Source organism: Hordeum vulgare, chromosome 3H, assembly GCF_904849725.1.
Source record: "Hordeum vulgare subsp. vulgare chromosome 3H, MorexV3_pseudomolecules_assembly, whole genome shotgun sequence".
In the NCBI taxonomy this organism is placed as follows: Eukaryota; Viridiplantae; Streptophyta; class Magnoliopsida; order Poales; family Poaceae; genus Hordeum; species Hordeum vulgare.
The window spans coordinates 599,459,239-599,472,359 of record NC_058520.1 but is presented as its reverse complement, the minus strand read 5'-3'; the positions used below and the strand labels follow the sequence as shown (position 1 = coordinate 599,472,359).

The 13,121-nt window shown below is 39.4% G+C and overlaps 1 protein-coding gene across 1 annotated transcript; it reads right to left on the bottom strand.

The window, feature by feature from the left end:
- Positions 1–470: 470 nt before the first annotated feature.
- Positions 471–3,700, bottom strand: LOC123440968. The gene is made up of 4 exons (XM_045117505.1): positions 3,617–3,700; positions 1,738–1,950; positions 1,473–1,619; positions 471–985 (listed from the first exon to the last, which is right to left on the bottom strand). The coding sequence occupies exons 2-4, from the start codon at positions 1,948–1,950 to the stop codon at positions 614–616; spliced, it is 732 nt and encodes a 243-aa protein (XP_044973440.1). The 5' UTR covers positions 3,617–3,700; the 3' UTR covers positions 471–613.
- Positions 3,701–13,121: the final 9,421 nt, after the last annotated feature.

The window sequence follows — 13,121 nt, the reverse complement described above, 5'->3', positions numbered from 1 at the left end:
CCATATCGTTTCCCATTCATGAATCACACATAGTCTGGTCGAAGGGTTTCCTATACATGTGTTGTATTAGGACCTTACCGGAGTAGTGGGATGAGCTATCACGCTGGGCCGTGACGTGCTGGTATTAGAATTAAGCAAACAAAAGGCATGGTGGCAGGAGATTATGAATTTGAAATGTTTCATTTTGGAATTCAAAAAATAGCATATATAGAAAAGTAAAACTTTGTGGTTAGTATATGTATCTCTCGTAAAACAAAGTTTGCAAGGTCAACACTCTCTTATAGTAGGAATTAAAAAATATCAAATGTATGTGTCTAATAGGAGATATTTATCTCACGCCACGACTTTGCACCCGCCCAAATCATGCCACTATAACCACATCCATACATCGTAAGTATGAGATTTTTTTTGTGGGAAAAAATTCAAGCAAATATCCTTGATGAACTAAAATATTATAGCATGTCCCTCAAAAAAGTATCCATGTTATTTTGTCTTCTGCTCATCGCCTACTCATCATAATAAACACTTGAATATATTCCAACTCCGAGTAATTATGTAAAGGTTCAACTTGAGAAGTATATTGACAATTTATTGTTGTTTGTAGAGTACATTCTTAGACTAAATTACCTGGTCCACCATAGTACATATGCATTCCATGGTTATCGACTTTAAAACCATCAATACTATATTTAGTTTTATCACTAGTTCCAAGAAGATATTTGTGACTATTTGGAGTAACAAGCTTGTTGTTGTTGTCAACAATCTGGATATTTCTCACAAAAGCTGCCTTTCCATACCCTTCAGAGGCAAAATGCCCACTACCAATTTGTGGAGAGTCAGATGAAGTTGTTGGACCCTGAACAAAACCTCCCCAGTATGAAGCAACTCCTTTATCTTTAATGTGAGAGAAGAGTGAACTTGGCCAATATCCAATCGGTGTCTTTTCTTCACCATACATCACCCACCAATTCACCGTTTTTGGGTCCTAAGGTAAATCAAAATGCATGAAAGTTTACTAAACACATACAAGGACATAAAATCCTGAATAATATTCTACTAAGTCTCTAATGTGCATGAAGTTGTTTCTTTTCCTCTCAAGATATATAGTATGCCTTTCTTCTAATAACATTTTCCCATAATAACAAACTTATATCAAGACAATGTATTTCTGAATCCTTGAAGATCATCCGTTCTCCATGACTAGAAGTGGTTACTAATATATGTTATCTTAATGTTAAGGTGACTGGTAATTTTATTTTAAGCCATTTTCTTGATAATTTGTCAACTGCATGACAAAATATAGTATGTGGGTGTGAAATGGCTAGAAATAAAACAAACATTGGCATTCCAAAATTACGCAATTGATATCATATTAGGCTACCTTAGTTTTTCATGTGAATCAGTACAAACTTTTATATGCATCACCTTTAAATTATGTGGAAAATCATAAGTGTCATTGAGCAAGAGTGTACCTTGAAAGTGAAAATGTCTATCACATATTGTGGTCCATTGTAGACTGAAACAGGAACTAATCTTCCTCCAAGACCAACACGTTGACTAACTTGTACAAAATCAGGACATACGTGATCGTAGCAGGGCTTGTGTAGTTTGCCATCACGCTGTTATCCAAGGTCATTAAAAGTTCAAAAATGATATTAGTTTATTTGTACAACTTCATGTTCTGAAATTTCTGTAATTGATAGCATTATGTGTATAAGAGGAAATATTATTAATTACCCAAACAACATGAAATATCACAAAGCTATCTCCATTGATGCTTGGAGCTACCGAATAACAAACTCCTACACCTTCTTCATGACCCTTTGGTCCATTGTCTATTAGTATCCCTGATTGACTAATATCCTTGCTATCTTTCTTCACCTTTGGCTGGTACACATTTATTGTAGCTTGTACCCCGTACAAATCATCTTTATATCTAATTCCTGCCATCTACAAAAAAATTTGCTCAATGTTATTAATGTATTAACCACATCAATATAAGTCGAATACCACATAACTTAATGGTTTTATGTGGTATATGACCATAACTTAATGGTGTCAACTTGTAGTTAGAGATAACAATGCATATCAAACGCTTGAAGTAAGTCCTGGACTAACATGGTGAAAATATGGAATTTCTACACACACAATTGAAAAAACATTTAAAAAAAATTAGAGCAACTCTAGCAAATTTACCACATCCACAGTCCTCAACCCGGTTTAAAGTGCCATCCATAATTTTTTGGTGGTTGTGGAAGTTGTGGGTAAACACCTACTAGCCAGGAATGTCTCTCCATATTGTTTTTCTATATTGATTTCGTTGGCAAGTTCGACATGAACAAAATTGCTAACATGCAAAATATATTTCATTCATATATAATGGGGTGGAAAATGAGTCACACTACAACTTTATACATGTAGAATAACTAAAACTATTTAAGGGCATGTTTACTCTGGGGACACGATGATATTGGAATTTTATGGGCATAGAAGAGACGGGAAGAGAGATGAAGAAGAAAATGGAATTTCCCTCCCCTGCAACTATAGGTTTGGAGTGATGCATATGTTAAATTTGCTAGAGTGTTATTTTGTATGATGTTCCACATAATAGAGGTGATTACGGTGATCTGCCAGATATGGCGAATCTGGTACACTTCCTCTTACTATTTAGTTGACTAAACTATCTTAATGTTAATAATTCAATAGTAACAACTAAAATTTCTATATTTTAGGACCTTTATGTTTGTATGTGTTTACGCGTAGCGCCAGATCCACAAATAAAGCAAATACTGGGCCAGGTTTTTTGGCAACACAAATAATTTGGTCCCAATAACTTCCTAAAACCACCACAAAAATTACACATGCACACTATGTATTCTAATAAATACTACCTAATGCTAGAATGGTCGTAGTAGTAGCAATTTCGAAGCATGTCAGCTAGTGCGGGATGTGACTCTGGAGCTGCCTTATAACTAAGACTAGTGAAGGTAGAGCCGATGACCGGGCCAGGGAAGGTCACTAGTTGGATCGCTGCGATGGTAATGGGTAGATGAGAAAGCATTGGGCGACAATGGACCACATGGTTGCCTATTTGGGATCTAGATTTGGGACACAATTGCATATTGAAAGGGACTCAGGTAACAAGCTGAGAGTCTTTGTGTGCCTAGGTTATGTTGGGCTAGTGGGCTGAACCACATGCCCAATATACAATACATATAGGTAGAAGTAAAAAATCTAAATCCTCGGGCCTAGATCTGGGTGCCTAGGGCACGGATCCATCTAGTGTATGTGTTCATACACATGAATGCTCGTGTGTGTGTGTGCGTGCGCGAGTGTGCGTGTGTGTGTGTTTTAATTTATAGTTCTATGAAATGGACTATTCTACACCCTGAGCAAAATAATTAACCTTACAACCTTTGTTGTATGATTAATAATTAGCATTCAAATTTACAAGACTTCGCATTGGAATTATGTTTGATAATTACACTTGATCAGTTTCCCATGATTTTAATCAACTGTATTGTACATTTTCTAGTAAAAAATCAACTTGTTGTTAGTTACACATTTACTATGATAAGTAGAACATTCTGAAAAGAAAACAATAATGAAAACTCACCTCTAGTTGGTCATCCTTGTTAATCACTTGCTCGGTAATGTATGCTCCTATATGGCCCCTTCTATTATTGCGTAGAATTGCGTAGAATAGATAGATGTGCTTGTAAAATATTATTTTTGGAAGAAGATGTTGTACTCTGTTCAACCGGCAAGCAACTTGGTTCCATCTGTTTGATAATAATACTTTTAAGCCTTATAATTCCCATAAATATTACCAACACACAATCACATATAAGAAAATTGTGTGGTCTAATTCATTTCTAATGAAGCACACATATCATAAGGTTTATTAATTTCACTCTAACTTCCATTGTGTGTAGAAATACAAGTAAAGAATAGATAAACATTACAATTTGAATCTAAAAGGAGTAGAACAAACTATGCTAAGAAATTTTGGAATTCAAAAAGTATCATAACATAATAGATGATCTATTCCCAAAAATTTGATGGCTTACTAACATTCATGTACATATGGGAACTAACTATTCATTTATGTGTTTAGTCATGGATTGGCGTCCATTCGAGCCACATACTGATTGTAACTCATATCTTGATGAATGTAATTTACCTGAATTTTGTGTTGTTTCAACAATGGGTGGTCCAAAGTCGGTTGGATATTCACATCAATGCAATCATATACATCTCCACCTTCCATCTAGTTTTATGTCCATCTTCTTCTTAGCCAGTGAAACCAATGTTATATATATATAATATGATGAGTAACTGTGATTACCATGATGGTCTTATTATCCTTTCGGACGGGAAGGATCTTGCTAGTGTTTTCCCTTTGCACTGTAGTTGTATCGATTAATTCCTCTTGTTACTAGAACAAGATATGAGAGTACAAGGAGTACTATAATAGCTTGTCTTTCTTTCATTTTGGAAACCTTGAATGGGTAATTTTCATACTGCATATCAGCAATATTTATAAGCTTTCTAGCGTATCTATAGATTAATGCTTGTCATTCATGAAATTAATAACCCAAAGATGAGATATTTTTATATGTATATATAGCCATATTATTAATGTCATAAGATACAGATGTGTATCTCAGTATATCATACATTTATTGCATAAATCTTAGATTGTTAATGCCATATAGAAAGTATGAAGTATTTAACGCAGAGGCATATCCATACCTATCCATTCTATTTATTCCGCATATTCAAACATGATCCTTCTATATCTCTCACGTACTCAATATTTAGTTTTATATAATCACACGTTATGTAGGGATAGCAATGGGGTGTGTTTGGATGATAGACCTGAACTTCATCTATAGCCATATATCCATGAGCCTATCTGTGGGGGCTAACAATAACGGGTAAATCCCAGTATAAGACTGGTCAACTGGAGGACCAAAACTTGTATAAACACCACTGCACAAATGGCTAGCACTGATGGGTGTAAAATGGTCATCTGTGACGGACTACGGGCCCAAACAAGACCGCCATTGACCTCCCGCCACTGGCAAAAGGCCAAAGTGGTGGGCCTTGGACCGCCACTAATGACTAATTTACGAGTGGCGGGCGTACATTTCTGCCCGTCACAGCTTCAAGTGTTGCCCGCCCCACCTATTGCATGCACCTTTTGTAAGCAATGCATGCAGCCCACTATTGCTAACAATTTTAGAAATTAAGAAAAATACAGAGATTTTACTGTGACGTACAATTCAAGTAATACAGCAATTGTACGTACATACACAAAGCCTATAAGAAATATAATTTATTCATACATCATTATTGATTTATTACTTTACATAGTATGGCAAGGAGCGCTCACAAAGATCTTCAATTGTCAAATCGAACAAGAAAGAAAATAAAGACAATCCGCTGCAAGCTACCGAGAAGAACTCCTCGATCTTCCCCTTAGCCTTCCCTTCATCACCCTTTCAGCGTGTAACATCATCGAGGGCATACCTGCTGCTGCATCCATGCTAGAATCAATCTAAAAACATGGTATGATCTAGTCCTACCACTGGGTCATGCGCCTACATCTCTTGACAGGAAAGACATTATCCAACATGCAGATGGATTGAAGTCTGGTGGTTGCCAATGAGAGAGCAAATCCGTTGGTTGGCAGTGATTCTTTGGCACCGATGCAACTCCGTCGCCCCATCTAACCTTGAGGTATCTTCCAGGTAAATAAAAGTACAGAAAATCTATTTGTTACCCTATCATTAAAAAAATGCTCCATCCTTTTATCTATGCCTCAAATAGCACCAATTAGTATTTTTAAATTCAGTTTAAAGTACTGAGTATTTGTTTAAGACTACCAAGCCATACCTCAAATACCAAGATTTTAACTTCTTTCCATGAGCCCATGACACTAGTAGAAAAAGGGACATTACATTAGTAGAAAATGAGGATTTTGGCCGAAGCCCAAAATCACTTTAGCCTCGGGTCCAAGTAAAACCGAGACCAATGCCAGGCATTGGTCCCGGTTCGAGCTGCCAGGGCCTCGCGGGGCAATAGTTCTGGTTCGGTTCGATGCATTATTTCCGGTGCGTGCCAAAAACCGGGACTAAAGATCCAGCGACTGACACGTGGCGTGCCGCGGTGCATTAGTCCTGGTTGGGGGATGGAACCAGGTCTAATGGTTAGTCTTCTGTCCCGGTTCTGGCCACCAACCGGGACCAAAGAGATGCCTATATACACCCGCACCCTGTCCAACCTCTCCTCTGTTTTTTGGCCTAGGTGTGCATGCCATGCTCTTGTTGCCACCGTTCTATGCATGCACATGAGGTGTTCGATGAAATGCCCGGGCCACACTTAAGCTTTCTCCTCTCCAAGCTCGACCTCCAAGCTCCATTTTCCTCAATATTTGTCTAGGTTTGGCGGTGCACCAACTACACAAGTGTTCTAAAAGGTTAGCTACTTCATGCTTTCATCTCTCACTACTAGTTTAGCTCATTTCAAATGCTCTAGAAGTAGAGTGGTTTGTGGGTTTTAGTGTAGGAGTGTATGTGGGATTTCTTTTGATTTAGATGCAAAATTTGAGCTCAAATTAACTTCTTAGAGTCTGCACATGTGTAGGGTGTCGTCCCGTGCACGTCCTCACCGTTGTTGATCGCACGCGCCGATCTTGTCGCCAGCACCACCGTCGTGAGCCTCTTGTTCTTATCTTCTTTTTAAAAGGAAAAAAATTGTTACTTGTATGATTTAGATAGATACTTGTAGAAATTGCTTACTTTTATTATTTTTTGTTATTATATACCCCCTGCCCGCAAGCAGAGCAGTGCACTGCTCTATTTTTTTTGGCCGGCCGTGGGAGAGCTTTGTGGTGCTCTAGCTCACCTCCTATGCACATGAGGTGTTCGATGAAATGCCCAAGCCACACTTAAGCTTTCTCCTCTCGAAGCTCCTTGTCCAAGCTCCATTTTCCTCTAGTTTTGTGTAGCTTTGGCGGTCCGTCCGTGTCCCGTGCTCGTCCTCACCGCCATCGATCGCCAGCGCCCATCTCAGCGTCGGCACCATCGTGGTTAGTCTCTTCTTCTTATCTTCTTTCTAAAACAAAAAGTTCTTACTTGTATGATTTAGATAGATAATTGTGTAATTTTCTTACTTCCATTATTATTTATTATTATATAGTGCGATGGTTTTGGTATTTGCCCACGTCGGCCCTCGTCCGGCTTATGATTCGGACGTGGTATATTTTCTTTTATTACTTTTTGTTTCATTTAGTGTTTATGACGACAATTATGCCGACCAACGTGACATGAATGTTTTTATCTAGGATGTATGTGAATGGGAAATTCCAACCGACCCTCTTGTCGAAAGGTTAAATTTAGTTCAAAAAGAAAACAATTACTTGAAAAAAATTGAAAATAATTGAGGAGAGGAATATGGAACTGGAGTTGCATGTTGCTGATGTCGTCGGTGATCACAAGATCAAGATGGATGGAATGCGGTTCAAGATGGATGCAATGCGCTTGAAGATGGATGCAATACGCTTGAGGATTAGGAATATTAGAAAATATGCCATTGAGAAAGAGGCTTGGTATCATTATGTTGTTGGGTCAATTGTTACCTTAGTTACGATTTTGATCGCATTTGTTGTTGCATTTAAATATTTTACATAGTTGTATGTTGTTTTATGAGAGAACTTTATGTATTTATTTTTGCAATAATAACATTTGATCACTGATGTACTTTGGTTTTAATGTGATGATGAACTTGTATTAATTTGGTCATTTCTCTATTCATGATGTTTGCAATGGTTTTTTGATATACTTAATTTCATAATAAAGATGAACTGCCAATGGATGTACGGTGACCGACGCACTTCGGAGTACATTACGAGCCGGGACTAATGCTCGAGTCACACTTAAGTTCACACAAAATGGTATCCTCGACCGAGGTTAGCAACCTTATCCTTTTCATCTGTAATTGATACAAAAATATTGCATGTGTCCATCTACGGTGGTCATTTCACTATTCATGTATGATGTAGATCGATGCACGGAAGCGATGGATGTACGGCGAACGACGCGGTTCCGGATTTATTGTAGGCCTGCATAAATTTATCGATGTGGCTGAGGCAAACAAAGTGGATAATTTCAAGCCTTGTCCATGTGTTGACTTTCGAAACGTGAGGGAGTACTCTAGCTCAAAAAACATTCAAGGCCACGTGCTTCGGAGAGGTTTCATGTCCAGATATTATTGTTGGACCATGCACGGAGAAAGAGGGGTTAGGATGGAAGACAATGAAGAAGATGATGATGGAAAATATCCTATGTTCACTGAAGAATACGGTGATACTGCAATGGAAGACAATGAAGAAGAAGGAGGTTAAGAACAACCGGCATCAGATGAGCCCGCTGATGGTCTTGGTTGGGTCATTTTTTATGCAAAGTGAGAATGCGATACAGACAAGGAGAAGCTGAAGTTAGAGGCCATGCTAAAGGATTATAAAAAGTTGTTGTACCCAAATTGCAAAGATGGCAGCACAAAGCTCGGTACCACACTGAAACTGTTGAAATGGAAGGAAGAAACGGGTTTATCTGACAAAGGATTTGAGAAGATAGTGAAAATTTTGAAGCTGAAGCTTCCAAAGGATAACGAATTGCCCTAGACTACGTACAAAGCAAAGAAGGCTATCTGCCCTCTCGGATTAGATGTGCAGAAGATAAATGCATGCATTGATGACTGCATCCTGTACCGCGGTGAGAAGTACGAGAATACGAATAAATGTCTGGTATGCACTGCATGTCGGTACAAGATAGACAAGATGACCCTGGTGGTGTTGAGGGCGATGACGAGCCCCAGGAAGAAGGTTCCTGCTAAGGTTATGTGGTATGCTCCTATAATACCACGGTTGAAACATCTGTTCAGAAACAATGAGCATGCCTGGTTGTTGCGATGGCACAAAGAAGAGCGTAAGAAAGACGGGAAGTTGAGACAACTCGCTGATGGGTTGCGGTGGAGAAAAATCAAGAGAAAGTACCCGGACTTTGCAGGTGACACGACTAACTTTTGGCTTGGTCTAAGTACACACGACATGAATCCTTTTGGGGAGCAGAGCTGCAATCACAACACCTGACCCGTGACTCTATGTATCTACAACCTTCCTCCTTGGTTGTGCATGCAGCGGAAGTTCATTATGATGCCAGTGCTTATCCAAGGATCAAGGCAACCCGACAACGATATTGATTTGTACCTAAGGCCATTAGTTGACGAACTTTTGAAGTTGTGGGCCAAACGAGGTGTGCGTGTGTGGGATGAGCACAAACAGCGGGAATTTGACCTAGGAGCATTGCTATTCGTAACCATTAATGGTTGGCCTGCTCTTAGCAACATTTCAGGACAGTCAAACAAGGGAGACAATGCATGCACGCACTCTTAAGATAAGACTAAAGGTACATATTTGGAAATATCTAAGAAGGTTATCTACCTGGAGTGTCGTCAATTTCTTCCGACCAATCATCCTGTAAGAAAGAAAGGCAAGAATTTCAACGGTGAGGCAGATCACCGGAAGAAGCCTAACCTCCCTACTGGTGATGACTTATTGGCTATGGTCAAGGATTTGGATCAAATAGTAATCTTTGGAAAGTTTCCTGGTGGTCAATATGTTCCGAAAGACGTCGTTACCGGACACGTTCCCATGTGGAAAATAAATCTTCATTTTGGGAGCTACCCTATTGGGAATACCTAGAGGTCCGGTCTTCAATCGACGTGATGCACGTGCCGAAGAATCTTTGCGTGAAGCTGCTAGGCTTCTTGGGCGTGTATGGGAAGACAAAAGATACACCAGAAGCATGGGAGGAGCAGCAACCTATGAAAGACCCATACGACAAGAAGACTGATAAAAGGGCGTCAATACTTACGCCGCTACGCCCTTACCCAAGTAGAGAAGGAAATCTTTTTTGAATGCCTGAGCAGTATGAAGGTCCCCGCTGGCTTCTCATCAAATATAAAGGGAATAATAAATATGGAAGAGAAAAAAAATTCCAGAACGTGAAGTCTCATGATTGTCATGTGATTATGACGCAATTACTTCTGGTTGCATTGAGGGGGCTTCTACCAGAAAATGTTTGATTACCATTGTGAAGCTATGTGCATTCCTCAATGCAGTATCTCAGAAGGTAATCGACCGAGAACGTTTGGAAAGGCTACAGAGGGATGTGGTCCAATGTCTTGTCAGTTTTGAGTTGGTGTTCCCTCCGTCCTTCTTCAATATTATGACGCATCTCCTGGTTCACCTAGTCGACGAGATTTCCATTCTCGGTCCTGTATTTCTACACAATATGTTCCCCTTCGATAGGTTCATGGGAGTCCTAAAGAAATATGTTCACAACAGTGCTAGGCCAGAAGGAAGCATCTCCAAGGGATATGGAACAAAGGAGGTCACTGGGTTCTGTGTAGACTTTCTTCCTGACCTTAAGCCGATTGGTGTTCCTGAATCGCGGCATGAGGCGAGCTGAGTGGAAGAGGCACGCTAGGAAACAAAGCAGTGATATGTAGGGACGGACATTCTTTCACTCAAGCACACTACATAGTTCTAAAAAGTTCCACCTTCGTGGCTTCGTATATTGAGGAACACAAGAATTTTGTACGCTCTGAGTTCCCGGGGAACATTGACTCCTGGATTGAAGAAAAACACATGGATAATTTCGGCAGTTGGTTGCGAGAACGTCTCATGAATGACAACACTATGGGAGATCAACTCTACTTGTTGGCCGCGTCGCCTTCTTCGACTGTATTACATTTCCAAGGGTACGAGATGAACGGGAAAACATTTTACACGACCGCCCAAGATAAAAAGAGCACCAACCAAAACAGTGGTGTCCGCTATGATGCAACATACGAGAATGGGAAAAAGGACACATACTATGGTTACATAGAGGAGATATGGAAACTTGACTATGGACCTACTTTTAAGGTCCCTTTGTTTCGGTGTAGTTGGGTGAACATGAATGGAGAAGGGGTAAAGGTAGAACAGTTGTATGAAATGACAATAGTTGACCTCCAGAATCTAGGTTATAGTGACGAGCCATTCGTCCTAGCCAATGATGTGGCTCGGGTTTTCTACGTGAAAGACATGTCCTCCAGACAAAAAAAAGAAAAAATAAGCAAATGAATAGATGGGATGATGAGACAAAGCGTCACATTGTTCTTTCAAGGAAAAGAAACATCGTGGGAATCGAGGATAAGATAAACATGTCAGCAGATTATAATAAGTTTGATGAAATTCCGCCCTTCAGAGTGAGAATTGACCCAAGTATCCCGTTAAATAATGAAGATGCTCCATGGTTACGGCCAAAGCGATCATAGGCAAGGGATCGAAATATAAATCTATGTAATGTATTAACCTTTATGTGATGTGTACTAATGTATTAAACTTTATGTGATGTGTACTAATGTATTAAACTTGGTACCACTTGGTTCTAAAAAAATGCACTTTTCCTTTATTAGTGCAAAAGGCATTTTTTGTGAAAGAGGTACCAACTATGAGAAATAAAACAACTACGAGTACGAGAACTAAAAAACTACGAGAACTAAAACCTAAATAACTACGCCAACTTTCAACCTTTTCACAACCCATTTGTAGTGCTTTTCAATTTTAGGGTCTATTAGGTCAACGAATAAACTAATAGCAAAAAGAATGAAGTAAAAAGAATCAACTAAAACATTAACTAAAAAGAATCAACTAAAATTATCAAAGTGTTTATTTGTTAAAAAGAATCAAGTAAAACATTAACTAAAAAGTATCAAAAAATATCAACTCAAAAGAATTTTCATAAAGTTTTTTTGTTAAAATCTTTAATAGAAAACTAAAATAAAAGATAAAACAAATCTTGAATAGCAAAGAATTAAAATACAAACTCGGACTAAAAATTATTAAAGTAAAAAAAAGAAAAAAAAATGCCACCTACTAGGCCATCACGGCATGCATACGACTAGAAACCCTAGAAGCTAGATTGACCAGGATGCCGGCCCGTGATACATCCATTTTGCATCATGCTTTCATGTTGATATTTATCGCTTTTTGGGCTGTTATTACACTTCACAGTACAATACTTATGCCTTTTCTCTCTTATTTTGCAAGGTTTACATGAAGAGGGAGAATGTCGGCAGCTAGAATTCGGGCCTGAAAAAGGAGCAAGTTTGAGATACCTATTCTGCGCAACTCCAAAAGCCGTGTAAATCAACATGGATTTTTTTGGGATTTATAAAAAATACTAGGCCGAAGAAGTACCACAGGGGCGCCTGCAGGAGGCCAGAAGCCTGCTAGGCGCGGCCTCCCCCGTGGACGCGCCTAGGGGGCTTGTGGGCTCCCACTTGGCCCTCTGGCCCCCCTCTTTTGCTACAAGAAGGGTTTCGTTCCAGAAAAAATCAAGAGGAGGCTTTTCGGAGGATTCGCCGCTGCCACGAGGCGGAACTTGAACAGAACCAATCTAGAGCTCCGGCAGGACGATCCTGTCGGGGAAACTTCCCTCCCGGAGGGGGAAATCGTCGTCATCGTCATCACCAACACTCCTCTCATTGGAGGGGACTCATCACCATCAACATCTTCATCAGCACCATCTCATCTCCACACCCTAGTTCATCTCTTGTAACCAATATCCGTCTCGCGACTCCGGTTGGTACTTGTAAGGTTGCTAGTAGTGTTAATTACTCTTTGTAGTTGATGCTAGTTGGATTACTTGGTGGAAGATTATATGTTCAGATCTTTGATGCTACTCATTACCTCTCTGGTCATGAATATGATTATGCTTTGTGAGTAGTTACTTTTGTTCCTGAGGACATGGGATAAGTCATGCTATAAGTAGTCATGTGAATTTGGTATTCGTTCGATAATTTGATGTGTTGTTTGTTATTTTTCCACTAGTGGTGTTATGTGAACATAGACTACATAACACTTCACCATTATTTAGGCCTAGAGGAAGGCATTGGGAAGTATTAAGTAGATGATGGGTTGCTAGAGTGACAGAAGCATAAACCCTAGTTTATGCGTTGCTTCGTAAGTGACTTATTTGGATCCACTAGTTTAATGTTATGGTTAG

Bases quoted from the DNA above. Each gene is read 5' to 3' on its own strand.
- LOC123440968 (XM_045117505.1), bottom strand. From the start codon at position 1,950: ATGGCAGGAATTAGATATAAAGATGATTTGTACGGGGTACAAGCTACA. The intron at 1,620-1,737 runs GTAATTAATAAT...CTTGGATAACAG, and splicing joins TGATATTTCATGTTGTTTGG to CGTGATGGCAAACTACACAA. The intron at 986-1,472 runs GTACACTCTTGC...GATTTACCTTAG, and splicing joins TAGACATTTTCACTTTCAAG to GACCCAAAAACGGTGAATTG.